The 15,089-nt window shown below is 32.2% G+C and overlaps 11 protein-coding genes across 11 annotated transcripts; 8 read left to right on the top strand and 3 right to left on the bottom strand.

The window, feature by feature from the left end:
- Positions 1-50: 50 nt before the first annotated feature.
- chl1 (DNA repair helicase (rad3) family protein) lies at positions 51-3,310 on the top strand. The gene is made up of 11 exons (XM_061305743.1): positions 51-199; positions 235-353; positions 395-453; positions 534-736; positions 766-1,711; positions 1,770-1,790; positions 1,821-1,973; positions 2,006-2,227; positions 2,257-2,454; positions 2,660-2,957; positions 2,994-3,310. The coding sequence occupies exons 1-10, from the start codon at positions 140-142 to the stop codon at positions 2,935-2,937; spliced, it is 2,259 nt and encodes a 752-aa protein (XP_061160878.1). The 5' UTR covers positions 51-139; the 3' UTR covers positions 2,938-2,957; positions 2,994-3,310.
- Positions 2,967-3,822, bottom strand: TpMuguga_03g00643 (PRELI-like family protein; the record flags this gene model as incomplete). Its single annotated transcript, XM_061305742.1, has 5 exons — positions 2,967-3,071; positions 3,164-3,278; positions 3,439-3,550; positions 3,591-3,735; positions 3,775-3,822. The coding sequence occupies 5 exons, from the start codon at positions 3,820-3,822 to the stop codon at positions 2,967-2,969; spliced, it is 525 nt and encodes a 174-aa protein (XP_061160877.1).
- Positions 3,823-3,860: 38 nt separating this feature from the next.
- On the bottom strand, positions 3,861-4,804 carry TpMuguga_03g00642 (Telomere stability and silencing family protein). Its single transcript, XM_757673.2, has one exon. It carries the CDS (start codon positions 4,680-4,682, stop codon positions 3,936-3,938), a length of 747 nt encoding a protein of 248 aa, XP_762766.1. The 5' UTR covers positions 4,683-4,804; the 3' UTR covers positions 3,861-3,935.
- On the top strand, positions 4,766-5,949 carry TpMuguga_03g00641 (uncharacterized protein; the record flags this gene model as incomplete). The annotated part of the gene is made up of 3 exons (XM_757672.2): positions 4,766-5,593; positions 5,623-5,697; positions 5,729-5,949. Exons 1-3 carry the CDS (start codon positions 4,990-4,992, stop codon positions 5,947-5,949), a joined length of 900 nt encoding a protein of 299 aa, XP_762765.1. The 5' UTR covers positions 4,766-4,989.
- A 24-nt stretch (positions 5,950-5,973) lies between these two features.
- TpMuguga_03g00640 (BTB And C-terminal Kelch family protein) lies at positions 5,974-8,368 on the bottom strand. The gene is made up of 11 exons (XM_061305741.1): positions 8,095-8,368; positions 7,988-8,054; positions 7,785-7,902; positions 7,616-7,703; positions 7,353-7,585; positions 7,154-7,320; positions 6,939-7,085; positions 6,703-6,874; positions 6,416-6,632; positions 6,179-6,356; positions 5,974-6,107 (listed from the first exon to the last, which is right to left on the bottom strand). The coding sequence occupies exons 1-11, from the start codon at positions 8,139-8,141 to the stop codon at positions 5,988-5,990; spliced, it is 1,554 nt and encodes a 517-aa protein (XP_061160876.1). The 5' UTR covers positions 8,142-8,368; the 3' UTR covers positions 5,974-5,987.
- Positions 8,369-8,863: 495 nt separating this feature from the next.
- On the top strand, positions 8,864-10,055 carry TpMuguga_03g00639 (uncharacterized protein; the record flags this gene model as incomplete). Its single annotated transcript, XM_757670.2, has 1 exon — positions 8,879-9,766. One exon carries the CDS (start codon positions 8,879-8,881, stop codon positions 9,764-9,766), a length of 888 nt encoding a protein of 295 aa, XP_762763.1.
- A 74-nt stretch (positions 10,056-10,129) lies between these two features.
- TpMuguga_03g00638 (uncharacterized protein) lies at positions 10,130-10,858 on the top strand (the record flags this gene model as incomplete). Its single annotated transcript, XM_757669.1, has 1 exon — positions 10,130-10,858. The coding sequence occupies one exon, from the start codon at positions 10,130-10,132 to the stop codon at positions 10,856-10,858; it is 729 nt and encodes a 242-aa protein (XP_762762.1).
- Positions 10,859-11,510: 652 nt separating this feature from the next.
- TpMuguga_03g00637 (uncharacterized protein) lies at positions 11,511-11,909 on the top strand (the record flags this gene model as incomplete). Its single annotated transcript, XM_757668.1, has 1 exon — positions 11,511-11,909. One exon carries the CDS (start codon positions 11,511-11,513, stop codon positions 11,907-11,909), a length of 399 nt encoding a protein of 132 aa, XP_762761.1.
- A 182-nt stretch (positions 11,910-12,091) lies between these two features.
- TpMuguga_03g00636 (uncharacterized protein) lies at positions 12,092-12,939 on the top strand (the record flags this gene model as incomplete). Its single annotated transcript, XM_757667.1, has 2 exons — positions 12,092-12,209; positions 12,242-12,939. 2 exons carry the CDS (start codon positions 12,092-12,094, stop codon positions 12,937-12,939), a joined length of 816 nt encoding a protein of 271 aa, XP_762760.1.
- A 152-nt stretch (positions 12,940-13,091) lies between these two features.
- Positions 13,092-13,990, top strand: TpMuguga_03g00635 (uncharacterized protein; the record flags this gene model as incomplete). Its single annotated transcript, XM_757666.1, has 2 exons — positions 13,092-13,218; positions 13,251-13,990. 2 exons carry the CDS (start codon positions 13,092-13,094, stop codon positions 13,988-13,990), a joined length of 867 nt encoding a protein of 288 aa, XP_762759.1.
- Positions 13,991-14,150: 160 nt separating this feature from the next.
- Positions 14,151-14,945, top strand: TpMuguga_03g00634 (uncharacterized protein; the record flags this gene model as incomplete). Its single annotated transcript, XM_757665.2, has 1 exon — positions 14,151-14,945. One exon carries the CDS (start codon positions 14,151-14,153, stop codon positions 14,943-14,945), a length of 795 nt encoding a protein of 264 aa, XP_762758.2.
- Positions 14,946-15,089: the final 144 nt, after the last annotated feature.

The following is a 15,089-nucleotide window of genomic DNA, read 5'->3' as shown; positions in this document are numbered from 1 at the left end:
GTTAATGGTTTTAATCCTCCCTACATTTAAACATAAATTCTACACATTTATGCATTTGTCTATAAATTCTAAATTACAAAATACGTTTTTATAATGTGTTTTTATCTCATAGTTTAGATCTAGTAATTAGTTTTTACAAATGACATTAGATCCTAGGAAGGATGACGTGAAGTTTGAACTTCCGTTTGATCCGTACCCCGTTCGTTCCAAAATTTTGATTTTAATTTGCTTTAGAACCAATTAATTTTTATGAAAGATGCCTACAGATGTTTTGATGAATCTCTTTTCGGATTATTCGAATCTCCCACAGGCTCTGGAAAAACTTTGTCAATCCTATGCTCAGCCCTGACCTGGTATTATTATAACTTCCCAACACCTTATCCTAATATTATAGGCTGAAAAATAATAGATCAAAAACAATGATGTGTGATATTGGTTTAGAGCCTTCTAGAGGTACTTTTCCTACACATGATACTAACATTTAAATAATTAATTTTTCACAAGGATTTTCACTATAATGTATAATTGTTTAGATGAAGAAGTTCCGGAATGGGTTTCTCAGGCCTCTTTGAACCATAAGAAGAAGATGGTAGAGGATGTTATAAAGGATGAAGCAGTAAAGCTTGAAGAACTCAGAAAGAAAGTCTCTGACCGCCTGGATACTTCAGATGGTAAATTGAGAATAAGAGAAAACTACAAGAGATTATTAACTAAACCTGAATCTGACACAACTGAAGTAAATTCATAATAAATAATTTATTTTAGGAGAATAAGCTTGAAAACCTTAACAAGACCCAGATCATAATTTGCAGCCGGACTTTCTCACAACTGAACCAATACGTAAAGGAGTTTAAGCAGCTGAATACAATAAACAGGAACATAAGACTAGCAATGGGTACTGGTAGAAGCCAAGTTTGTATTAACAAACAAATAAAGAGCAAGTGTAAAACACCAGAAGAACTGAACGACGAGTGTAGAAGGTCAAAATGTGAATTTAGATCAAATACCACAGGTCTTAGTGAGATAGCAACTTGTTATCCCCTTGATTTGGAAGACTTAGTTCGTCTGGGAAAGGACTTGGGTAATTGTCCCTACTACTCAAACTTAACAACCATACCAAACGCAGACATTGTCTTAGCCCCCTACGTAACAGTAATTAATGAGTCTTTGAGGGAGAGTTTGGGCTTAAGAATCAAAGATAACATCCTCATATTTGATGAGGGCCATAACCTGACAGACGCATTAACTGAGTCTCACGCCTCCAAACTCACATTGACAGGACTTAAACAGCTGTTGCATCAACTTGGTATGTATGTGAGCAAGTATGGGCCAAAATTTAACGAGTTAATGACTCAGAGGGTTTCGGAAATCACTAAATTTGTAGTCACCATTGTAGAGAACCTTTCAAAGCCGGAATCTTCCCAAAGTCTCAAGATCACCGCGTTCACAGTCAAATACGCCCTTGAAGATATCAAGTTCCATGAAATACTTAACTTCCTCTCCTCGACTGATTTCTGCAGGCACATGAGAGGCTTGGCTGAACGTGAATACCACTTCAGAAAAAAGAAGAACGAAACCATAGCCTCATACACGTCAATGGTCTATAACCTGAAGAACTTCGTGCACTCTTTACTCTACTGCGGTTCCAATGACGAGGTTATCATTACAAAATCCGAAGATATTTCAATAGAAATCTTTCCCGTGGCTTCAGGTATTTTTTACTCCAACTCACTATTTACCACTAATTACATTGTTTAATGATTGTTTAGAGGAATTTTTCCACAAAATCGGTAAAAAGCTGATTTAATTTTAATTTTTAGTTGGTGAATCTAGGTCAGTGATTGTCATGAGTGGTACTCTTTCTCCTATTGAGGAATTCTTATCACTCGCTCCGTCAAGGGCTGAGGTTTTTATCCATAGAAGCCTACCAGTGTTTCCTCTAGACCGGCTGTTATCCGCAGTAATTCATAAAGGTGTGTTCCAAATATTTTACACATTTATTCAGACGAGAATGGTGATGAGTTGGTTTTCGACTACTCGAGAAGGGAGAACTTGAAGGAACTGAAGTATTTATGTACTCTAATGGAAATCATCACCGAAATTGTACCAGGTGGAATCGTTTGCTTCTTCTCAAGTTACGCGTACCTTGATGTCTTTTACAAGTTCTTCCTCAAGTCAAGTTCAAGCAACAAGGTCCTGCTGAGGAAACACGTCTTCAAGGAACAAAGTATTAACCATAGTATTAATTATTTGTAGAGAATGTGAATATATTTCCTGAGTACAGCGAATGCTGTGCCGAGAAGGGTGCCATACTATTCGCGGTTTTCGGAGGAAGTCAGAGTGAAGGTGTTGATTTTTCCGATGATTTGGCCAGACTCGTTCTCCTGGTAGGCCTACCATACCCCCCAGACAACATTAAACTAAAACTAAAACGTGAATACTACAACAAAAAGTGTAAGTCCACTGCTAATACCCATACTATCACTATTAGTATATTACTATATATATATTATTACTATATATACTATACTATCCCTAACTATTAACAATCAACTAATACTATAATAATATGCTAATTAGATACTATAATATATACAGATAATACTCCTAGTATTAGCCATAGTATCCCGATACTATAGTATAAATTAATTAAATGTAGCATCTGAAGCCGGTGAGCAATCAGTATCTGAAAACTATTCAAAGCTTGCGAGGGAACAGAGGACACTGTTGTGCTACAAGACCGTAAACCAGTGTATTGGAAGAGCAATGAGACATAGAGATGACTTTTCTGGAGTTGTCCTGTTGGACAGCAGGTACAAGGGAAGAGATGCTGATAAGTACCTAACAGACTATGTTAAGAAATCAATTTCTATGAATGAAAATAAAACTAATGACTTAAGGCTGATGCTAAAGAACTTTTACCAAAAATTCAACTAACAAATTACAATTCTTTACAAGTAAGTGAATTAGGTTTTAACGTGAGACTCTGATAGACATGATGATATGCTTTCTACCATCGCGTTGAAATCGTTAGATCTCGATATTGACTCGAAAATAGCGTTTTTACAAAACTAAAAAAATAATTACCTTAAAAATAAAAAAACAGGTCAACGGATTAGGAACCGTTCTAGCGGATATGGTAAAACTAGTTAAGGGGAATTACCTTTTCAAGCGGAAGGTTCATAATTCCGAAGCCTCTAATCTTAATATCTATTGATGATGAAAAGTCAGTGACGCCCGGATTTGAAGACTCTTCGAAAGAAGCGGATTCAGAATACCTATGAATAAATTACACATAACTAACATTATGTGCAATCATTATGCGATAGTTATGTTCATAATATAAATAAACACTATGTAATTATTATTATAATATAGTTTATTATAATGGTATTGGTGTTATAATAAGTGTAATTATAACAGTGTATAATGAGTTACATGTAGTAGTCTGGTGAGAATCCTTCTATGTTGTAGGATAATTTCCGTTTATCCAAGTCGACGATGGATTCCTCAAGAAGGTAGTACTCTTGGTTATTCCCGATGACTTTCTCTAAATAAAAGTTAAAATCAGTAAAAAATACTCGACTTACTTATCAAGTATGGGAAGTTGAACTTGACGTGGTACATCCTGTGGACCTTTAAACATTTTTGGTCTGGGTGAACGGTTGCACTGATGGTATAGACATTGTTAATATAAGGGAGGTATTTGCTGGGAGATTTACGCCAGAACCCGCACTAAAAAGGAATAATCGGTGCGAAATTGGTAAAACATACCGTAACGGATTCCCAGTCGAAGTTATACTTAAGTGTGTTGAATAACATTTAAAGATGCGATTATCTGAATAAATAGAAAATAAATCTACAAAAAAGTAAATTACATTAACAAAAAATAATTTAAAGAAGTGCAGCGGGTTGAAAGAGGAACTATCAACCTTCTATAAATCGTAAATATTCGAACACGAATCAATTAGTGTAGATCGCTTTGATTCTAATTCTTCACATAATTTAAAGTCTTGAGATTCCTTTTCAAGTTTCCTGTCGAATCCTCTGAGAACAGTTTCCTTGACCTTGGAAACCTCCTTCTTAACTGTTTCTACGTACTTCGGGTCACAAAATTTTTCAGGTTTAATATTTTCAGAAGGTTTGTCTTTTTTTGGTAATTTGTATACATCATCGCCCAGTTTTTCACGAACCGATTCCGACTCCTTCCACTTATTCATCTGGTCGGAAAGCCTTACAGTTCGTATCCTCTGGCCCTGTAAATTACGGCATGAGTCAAGGTTATTTGACTGTCTTTTCTTGTTTGACTGCGTCTTGAGGATTTTCCCAAAGCCTCCCTTTCCTCCCAGAAGCTTGTATAGAACTGTTACATTTATTAAATCCTTAGGGGTAGAACGGTGGTTTAAATTTAAATTTTTATTATGTTCTTTTTTATCAGTTAGTTTTCCATTTATTAGGAGGTAAAACTTCTCCAGATTAACGTTGTACAATTTGCTCACGACATGATTGAAAATATCACTTTTGAAGCAGGGGTATGAACCTCTGCATTGGTCTTCTGGACTGCAATAGTGTTTGTAAAGGAGATCCTCGGAGTTAAAGCCTAAAACTTTCAAAGATTCTGAAGATAACTGAAAACATTCGGTGGGCCTGGAAGGAAGATAAATCACCAAGTTCGTGGACATAAATCTAGCCTCAAAGTTGATAAAATTAAGTTAAAAAATAAAGATACTAAAAATGTTAGAAATAGACCAATATATAATATTCAATACATTATATTTAGTGATATGAATGTACAGTTGTGATAAATATGAGGAATATTCATTCTTACAGATTATTCGGCACACATTAGTTTTTTTATACCATAATTGCCATTAATTTTAAGTTTTTAAATATTTTAAATTATTTGGACTTGAATGTTTATTTTTAATGTTGAGTGCAACGTTATGCATTCCCTCCGTTCATTTCATTTTAATTTAATGTCTTGGTTGAATGGATACTAATTGGCAGGGAAAGGAGTATTCTTCTTTTAATTTGAACCCTTATGGAACTGAGCTTGTATCAAATGATTTTCAGAGGTGTAAAACCGCCCCTATGGATCACTCTGAAAAGGTCAACTTGTCTGGCTTAGATCAGAGTTTACAGATGGGAAAATCTGACTTGGATGAAACTGTACTTAGAAATATTATGTACTGTTATGAATTCCTAGAGTCAGCTGATAAGGAATACATTAATTCTGCTGAGGCTGAGGAGCAAATTCGGAGAGTTAGGGATGAAAATCCTCCACTTTTTGAGCTATTACTTGGTGTTTTGCAGGCAGTTTCTGAATTTGATTCCAATGATTCTGATATCGCAAAGAATCTTTTTATTAAACGACTTCGTGATCACATCAATAGCCTCAACCCTGATGATGAATCTTCTGTTCGTAGCCTTAAAAATCGGTCTAATCCCATTTCCGACTATTTCAAATTAGTGAACTCTTTTGGAAGTCCTGGAAATTACCAAAATTTGGATAAAAATAACATTTTGGAATCTGTGAACTACTTCCTTCAGTCAAATTTATCAGTGAACTCAGCAGATTCAATTCCTGATTCTGGTAATTAAAACTTAATTATTAATTTTTAGAAACTGTTTTTTACCCTAAGTCAGATTTATACTCTTACAAAAACCAACCAAATGATCAATTACTGGACAATTTAGGTAAATATTAGTATATAATTAAATTTTTTAGGGAAAGAATCTATTTTGAACCCTTTCGAACAAGTCAATTCTACTCCTTATGTAAATGCTTCTAATGACTCGGTTGAAAATCAACATGAAAAGGTGAACAAATTTGAAAACGTAAACGATTACATTAAAGTTCTGAATTCAAGTTCCAATGTCAATGAATACATCATATTTAACTATAATCAGCAGCTGAACTGGGAAGAGACCTTGAGAGAACTTTGTTAAATATCTTACTAGTATAATATACACAATAGAGTATTAGATTATGCTATAATGAGTTTAGAAGTAAGTTCAGGTAATAAGAGTGAGTCTCCGACATCGTATGTTACAATAAATGGTGATGTTAATATACCAGGACGTCTAATTGAATTTCCAATCATCCTCTAAAACACAATTAACATTATTATACTGCTGTATATAATGGTATGGATAAAAAATTGTAAATGGAAAATACTTTTGAGCCAACTGGTATGGTGAACTTTTCATTAAAGTTGGTGTTTGCCACTGAGATTGTAAAGTTGACGCAGGTGAATGTAACATGTACTCTGATGTAAACCACATCGTTGGTCTTTAACTTATAGACAGCTCTGTTCATATTAGATTCGTAGGTCCACAAATTCTTTATGTCCAAACTAATCAATATTTATCCCACTAATATAAATATATATATGTAATGATAGTATGGTTTTACACTGAGGTGTCATCGATGTAGCCAGATTTGAACTTGTTTTGGCTGAAATCGTAGAAGAATGCGACTTTCCGCGATTTGGGCATTTTTGAGAATATTCCCCTAGAAAGTTCATCCAATGGTTTATCGGAGTTAATAGTTAGTCCAAGACCTATCCTGCCACTAGATGTTCTAGACACTTTAAAAGCCCAAAACAACTCACAACCCTCTCTTTCAACTCCTAATAACATATTTATATTTATATTTATATTTATATTTATTGTATATGATATGTGTGGAATATTGAGTACCATGGGTGTGAGCTGGGTAAGAATCATTTTGATCCTTGGTATCAAGTCTCGGTGTTACTAATCTGCAGTTACTTGAGTCGTGATCCAGGTTCGATAGTTTAAACTTTCCAGATCTGACCAGCATGATGGGAAATAACCCGTTGTAACAAATAGTCTTATACTCTGCGTTTTCCTAATAATAATTTGTACCCAGTTGTATATAAAATTTTGGTATATAGATGTGAGAAATGACTTACCATCCATGGAAAAACTCTGGGCTTCATCTGGGTTTTATTTAAAATCCTCAATGAAGCATCCAGTAAAAAGGTGTTTACTGATTCTCTTCTAAACTCGGACAGAGACTTGGGTGACATTGAGCAGAACCTTACATGCTTTATTAGTTCCTATACCCATTTATACTACAGATAAATATCAATACAGTAGTTTTGTATAGAGAAATTGTTTGGTGTACCTTTTCTTTTGGTCCTATTTGTGAAGAACTGTAAGGCGAGTTTAGGTTCTTTTTACTGTCCAAATAGTGGCATAGTGAGACGAAAACTTGAACCTCATCCAACTGAACGTTATCACTCTGCAACAGCGTTTTCAAAGCAGAAAATCCAAGTCTCAAATACAAATCGCCTGAACAATTACATGTGTGATTAAAAAAATACTTGAAAAAACGGCGTATGATGAATCTGCAAGTATTCTCCCGCATTCTTGTGCAAGCTCAAACTCCTCAGCTACCTCAGCCGCTGAGGCTAGATTTGCAAGGTCTTCAAGAGATGCCTGGGACCTTATCAACTTAACAACACTGTTTTTGAGCTCTACAAGGTTAAACCGAGCACTTTCTACATATAATGGAATCAGGGAACTAGGGTCTTCATTCATGCTCTGGTAATCATTCCTATGCAAATTAGGCCAAAAATCAGGTTACTTGTAAATGTAGTATATTATACGCTTGACCACTGCCGGATATTCAGTATCGACAACTAACTGTAAAGGCCCATTCTTACTCAAATCATCTAAAAAATATTATCAAATTCGACAACTTTTTATATTTAGAGTGTATAAATATAGTATACTATTAAGTTTGGATTAGTTACCGTTAGATTTAGATTTCTTTTCAAGTAGAGAGTCTATTGCCTCGTTAAAATAAGATGAGGCAACCCTCAGAACACCACTATGGACATTTATGACAACGTCAGAGTCGTAAGAAGTGTCCTAAATTTTATGATTAGTAAGCAATTCATTTACGACTAAAATAAAATGATAAAATAGAGGAATTAATAAATTTATGAATAGGTACTTTGAAGAAATTATCAGGTTTTCTGAGCACAAGAAGCATGTCAGTATAATCATCGTTAATGTCAGCCCTAAAATTATAAAATTAATGAAAATTTCGTTAAAGAATACCTCCCAGTTAGGTCTGATAATCTCAGGTTAACCAAGGGACTTAACATCTTAAAATTGAAACATTAAAATAGAAACGTTAAATGAATGATAATTTCAAAATTAAATATTATAAAAATTGTCAAAAGTCTGTTTAAAATGGACTAAATGTGTAACAAGTGAAAGACATTCATGAGAATATATGGATCCACAAAATGAGAGTATTGACTGTTAGAATATTTTTAAAAAACTATTTTACAAAAAATAAAATAAAATAATGGAGTTTAAAGTTATAAAATTAATGTGTAGTGCCTTTGAAATTTTCATACATTCATTTGAAAATTCTAACAATTATTTCTAAAACTTGTAAAATAAGTTATAAAATTAAATTAAAATATAAAAATTAATTAAAATAGTTAATGTATTTAGTAATTGACTGATAACTATAGAAACAGAGAAGGCATAAGAAACTCCTCTGAAATTATCCTTATCTACGAATTATAGTATAAATTTTATATGTAAAATATATTTTAAAATAACGTATATAATTTTGAAGTTGAATATTTAAACAAAGAAGTATCAACAGTATTAATAATATGAAGTGTATTAATGGTATGAAATAATATAAATTGGGTGTAAAATCAATTTAAAACGAAAGAATCTAGAGGTAAAAAATTATTAAAAGGGTTTAAAATGCAGTTTTCAAATAAAACCCAAAAAGTGTAATAAAATTCAATTGTAAGAGTTCCCAACACGAGTACCCAAGAAGGATCAAATTATTAGGAAATTTTTTCTGATTTGCCTTTAAATGGATTCCCTGCTAATCTTGACCATTTTCGTATTACCTTCGGTGTGTTTGGAACTTTTTTTACCCTCTAAAAATTTCGATAAGGACAGCTTTCACGTATACCAGAATATTAATTACAACCATTCAGTATTTTATGCTGCTCATGTGACCCATGTATATGTTAAATATGAGAGTAAAACAGATGATGTGATCCGACGGGTTTTTTACCACGGAGTGGAAATTTTCCATGATCAGGATGAGAGGGAACCCGATTTTAGGCGCATTGTAAATTATACCATTATGGGTAGTAGGGTCGTCATTTCTATTCTTCCCTCAGTGGGTGACAAGCCACCCAGTTTTGAGAATTATGAAGCCTATTATTATATAGATCACGGTTGTATGTACGACCTTTCCCACAACGTGCCTCACTCAATTCGAGTTGATGCTAGATCAAATGCAGTTAAAGAGGATGATATTTATATATTTTTAGAAAGAAGATTTACTCATGGTATTCTCGCAACTTTCCCAGTCATGACAATCAGGAAAATCTTCAGACTCTTCTTCCCCAGAAGGATTATTGATGAAGATACTGATTCCACAACTGATACCTCATCAGAACAATCTACAGATGTTACATCTGATACATCAGATGAGGTTTTGTCAGGATCTGGAATTGGCAGTATGGACGGAATTATTAGCGAAGACCAAGAAGACACATTCACTTCTGTAACTTCGAGGCTTCCTCGCATATCGGAGGATAGAGATGATGAGTATCAGTTGAGAGGAAATTTGGAAGGAGAGGACGAAATGAATGAATCTGAAAATGAAGAAATGAGCCAATTTACGAAAATTGATCCTAAGGATTCACTTTCCATGAAACTAAATCTTCAAGCAAATCTTAAACTTTAATCTACACCCTTATCGCCACTTAAAATTTTTACCATTATCCACAACAATGTTTAGTTTAAAGTTTAAAACGTATCTTAAATGCAGTCAGCCTGTAAAGTATTTTGTTAATTCTGTTAGTTTCAAAGTAATTGTGAAATTCTGAAATTTAAAAGAGTTTCAAAAATCGCAAATATTACTGTAAATTGTCATCGATTCAAAAGTCGAATTGATTCAAATTTAGCCAACTTTTACATTTAAAGAGAATTACCACATTAAAAGGCCCATGTGTTCATTAATTTTATATACGCGTTTTATACGTTTTATCTATTTACTATAAAATATTATTAAATTATTGTAAAATTTTAAAATTATTATTGTCGAGTTATGAAATTTCTGCTCCTGTTATTATTTTTGACTCATTCGTGCTCGATTGATTTAGTTATTCCATTATCAGGAAAAGATTCTGAGAAGTTTAACGTAAAAGTTCAAACCTTAATAAATCAACCTGATTATCCTGCGGGAGACTTATTGCTCAAACTTTTATCATACGAACCGAGAAATGGAGAATTGATTAGGAAAATTGTGTACCACGGTGTTACAATTTTCCAAGACAGAACCGAACGTCCTGTTAATTTCAGGAGAAGATTATTAAGCATAAATTGCAGGAACTTTTTAATTCTCATTGTGACTTCAAAAATGGATACAACTACATACGAGGGAGTGTTTTACATTCGCCACGAAACCATTATTCACAGCATAGAAGATTCTGAGAGGTTGACAAACATTTTAAGTGGAAACGATCAGTCAATTGTATCTAGAATGATTAGAAACATTTTAACAAGAGAGCCTGCAAAGGTAAAGAGCTATGGTGATCTGGATGAAGTTGACGATGAACCACACCTAGTTAAGGGAAAGGATATAAATGAGGAACAAATTAGAAAAGAAGTAGATGAAATTTTGAAGAATCCAGATATTGTTAAACCACAAACAAAAGATACAGATACTGATAAAGCAGATATTAGTGAAGCAGATCTGAGAGAGGCAGGTCCTAGTGGACTCAGTACAGTGGTTGAGCAATATGTGATGGATTCTACTGATACTGATTCAGATTAACTTATAATATAATTTATACCATATATATTGTTTATATTCGTAATAAAAAAAATAATTAAAAATTCAGAAATATTTATAATTAGCTAACTGCATTCATAAAATTTATTAATAACAGTAGTAATTATTTTAATAATTAGAATATTATTTTGATAATGTTAGAAATGAAAGTATTGTTAATTGTTAGTCTATACTTATTTTCCGTAAATTGTGTAGTATTACGTTTACCCCTTTCAGAAAAGGATTCAATATTTTTTACAGCCAGAGCGCAAGTGTTACTAAGTATTCGTTTTATTTATTTAATATTTGATTAGGAAATTGTGATTTAATTTTTTATGAAAGTAAAGATGAAAATGATTTTATCGATAAGGTATATTACCATGATGTGGAAATATATCCTGCTGAATCATCTATTCCAGGAGTGGCATATAATCAACAATTTGGCGATTTCGTCGACCAATTTTTAAATCAAAATATTCCTGATGTTAATGAGTTATCTGAAGAACAACGAAATAACATTCGTATCCTACCCGAATACTATCGTAAATTTAGAAGATTAGTAGCCGTTGGAAAAATCTTAGATTGCGTGATTATATGTGTTTTAAACATAAAATGGGAAGGTCAACGGACAATTAAAAAGGTTGATAGATTGTACATGTATGAAAACATAATAATAAATTACATTATGGAAAATCAACAATTTTATATGAGTTTGCAATATGAAGAGAATGTTTCAAATAGTGCTAAAATAATCAGGAACATTTTAACAAGAGAGCCTGCAAAGGTAAAGAGCTATGGTGATCTGGATGAAGTTGACGATGAACCATTTTTGCTGAAAGGAAAGTACATAAATGAGGAAGAAATTAGAAAAGAAGTAGATGAAATTTTGAAGAATCCAGATATTGGTAAACCAGAAACAAAAGATACAGATACTAATAAAGCAGATATTAGTGAAGCAGATCTGAGAGAGGCAGGTCCTAGTGGACTCTCATCTATGTTAAGAAGAAAACTAAAACTGAATGAAACTAGTGAAGATTCTGATTCAGATGATTAATAAAAATAATTAATTATACATGTTATATATACTATAGTAGTATATGTAACATATCATAAGTGTAATTTAACTGAACGAAGAGCAGGAGCAACATTGCTGCTAGAATAGTGAATTTATGATGAATAGATAATAACTCAAGATATTATTTATAATATTAAATCGGTATCCTAATAAAATTAAAAATGAATTCAATATTATTATTAAGTTTATTCCTTACTCTTGGAAGTTGTGTTGTGTTACGTTTACCACTCCTAAACGAAGATTCAAAATTTTTTACAGTTAAAAGGAGATATGTTCGCGGTATTGGTTTTATTTAATTAATATTGTATTAGGACAATTCAATCTAATTTTTTACGAAAGTATAAATGAAAATGATGTTATCGACAAAGTATATTACCATGGTGTAGAAATATATCCGGCTGACTTGTCTGTTCTTGGAGTTGGATATAATCATGAATTGAATGTTTTTATTAGTGCCATCTTGAATCAAGTTCAAATTGATAATTTCACTGAGTTATTTACTGAAGAACAACGAAATAACATTCGTGTTCATCCCAATTACCAACGTAAATTTAGAAGATTAGTAGTCGTTGGGAAAATCTCAGAAAATGTGTTTATATGTGTTGTAAACGTAACATGGGATGGTCAGCAGGCAATTAAAAAGGTTGATAGATTTTATAAATACGACAATGACGTGGTAGATGTTATTATGGAAGCCCAAGATCGCTATATGAGAATAAAATATGAAGAAAATATACCAAATAGTTCCAAAATAATAAGGAATATACTCAAAAGGGACCCTACAAAGGTAAAGAGCTATGGTGAACTAGATGAAGTGGATGATGATTCACAGTTAGGAAAAGGTGTCGACATAAATGAAGAACAAATCGAGAAAGAAGTAGAACAAGTTATCAACAAGCCTGGAATCAGTGAAGCAGATTTGAGAGAGGCAGGTCCTAGTGGACTCTCATCTATGTTAAGAAGAAAACTAAAACTGAATGAAATTAGTGAAGATACTGATTCCTATTAACTTATAATATAATTTATACCATATATATTGTTTATTTTCGTAATAAAAAAAATAATTAAAAATTCAGAAATATTTATAATTAGCTAACTGCATTCATAAAATTTATTAATAACAGTAGTAATTATTTTAATAATTAGAATATTATTTTGATAATGTTAGAAATGAAAGTATTGTTAATTGTTAGTCTATACTTATTTTCCGTAAATTGTGTAGTATTACGTTTACCCCTTTTAAACGAAGATTCAGAGGATTTTATAGTTAAAAATAAATCTCTACTAGGTATTAATTTTATTTAATTAATATTGTATTAGGAGATTGTAATTTAATTTCTTATGAAAGTAAAGATGAAAATGATTTTATCGATAAGGTATATTACCATGATGTGGAAATATATCCCGCTGAATCATCTATTCCAGGAGTGGCATATAATCAACAATTTGCAGATTTGTTCGACCAAATTTTTAGTCGAAATCCTCCAGGTGATGAAAATGAGTTATCTGAAGAACAACGAGATGACATTCTCATTGAACCAGAACATTATCGTAAATTTAGAAGATTAGTAGTCGTTGCGAAAGTACGTATAATTATGTTTATAAGTGTTGTAAGCGTAAAATGGGAAGGTCAACGGACAATTAAAAAGGTTGATAGATTATACGAATATGACGATGAGGTGGTAGATTTTATTATGGAAAATCAAGATCACTATATGAGAATAAAATATGAAGAGAATGTTTCAAATAGTGCTAAAATAATCAGGAACATTTTAACAAGAGAACCTGCAAAGGTAAAGAGCTATGGTGATCTGGATGAAGTTGACGATGAACCATTTTTGCTGAAAGGAAAGTACATAAATGAGGAACAAATTAGAAAAGAAGTAGATGAAATTTTGAAGAATCCAGATATTGGTAAACCACAAACAAAAGATACAGATACTAATAAAGCAGATATTAGTGAAGCAGATCTGAGAGAGGCAGGTCCTAGTGGACTCTCATCTATGTTAAGAAGAAAACTAAAACTGAATGAAATTAGTGAAGATTCTGATTCAGATTAACTTATAATATAATTTTACCTTATATATATTATTTATTTTAGTTATAAAAGAAGAGCAGCAGCAACATTGCTGCCTAATTCGTAGATTCGAAAATGAATAAATAATAGCATTCATAAGATATTATTTATAATATTAAATCGGTATTCTAATAAAATTAAAAATGAATTCAATATTATTATTAAGTTTATTCCTTACTCTTGGAAGTTGTGTTGTGTTACGTTTACCACTCTCAAACGAAGATTCAAAATTTTTTACAGTTAAAAAGAGATATATGCAGGGCGCTGATCTTGTCGATCCTAACACTGGAGAACTCGATGAACAATTACGAAACGTGAGGTTTCCGGTAACGTATTATCAAAGTAAAACAGATGTCTGCATTCACAAGGTATATTATCACGGTGTAGAGATATATTCCAATATTCCAAATTATAATAGCTTTACTATTGATGGTGAACATTTTGCTTTTGTAAGAACTGTTAGTTTGGGTCAATTAAGTGGAAAGATGTTCCTGTGTATTTATAACCAGGTCAAAACAGGAAATCAAACAAGAAAAACAATGGAAAAAATTTATACTTTAGTTGATGAGACAATACAATCCATTATGGATATTCAGCATCAATATATGAGTTTAGGAAGTGATGAATATATGCCACTTGAAGTAAGAGTTATTAAAAACATTTTAACAAGAGAGCCTTCAAAGTTAAAGGACTACGGTGATCTGGATGAAGTTGACGGTGAGCCATACTTACTTAGGGGTAATAAAAATATATCGCCAAAACAAATCAAAAGGGAAATAGAAAAAATTATGAAAAATCCAAATATTGGTGAAGCAGATTTAAGAGAGGCCGATCCTAGTGGACTCTCTACAGTTGTTGAATCAGATGTGATGGATTGGACTAATGCTGATTCAGATTCAGATGACGATACTATTATCTATTACTTTGATAATAATTAACCTAATATTAATTTTGCACATTATTATATATTTTATAAAAAATAAATACTTCTTATAATAAAATTAAAGCCGGTGAATAAGAATCGTTAGCTAGCTATTTAATAATGCGAATTGAACAATATTTCAAATTTTTTAATAACAATA

This window comes from Theileria parva (assembly GCF_000165365.1).
Source record: "Theileria parva strain Muguga chromosome 3 map unlocalized ctg_531, whole genome shotgun sequence".
Classification (NCBI taxonomy): domain Eukaryota; phylum Apicomplexa; class Aconoidasida; order Piroplasmida; family Theileriidae; genus Theileria; species Theileria parva.
This window is presented reverse-complemented; position numbering and strand designations above follow the sequence as displayed.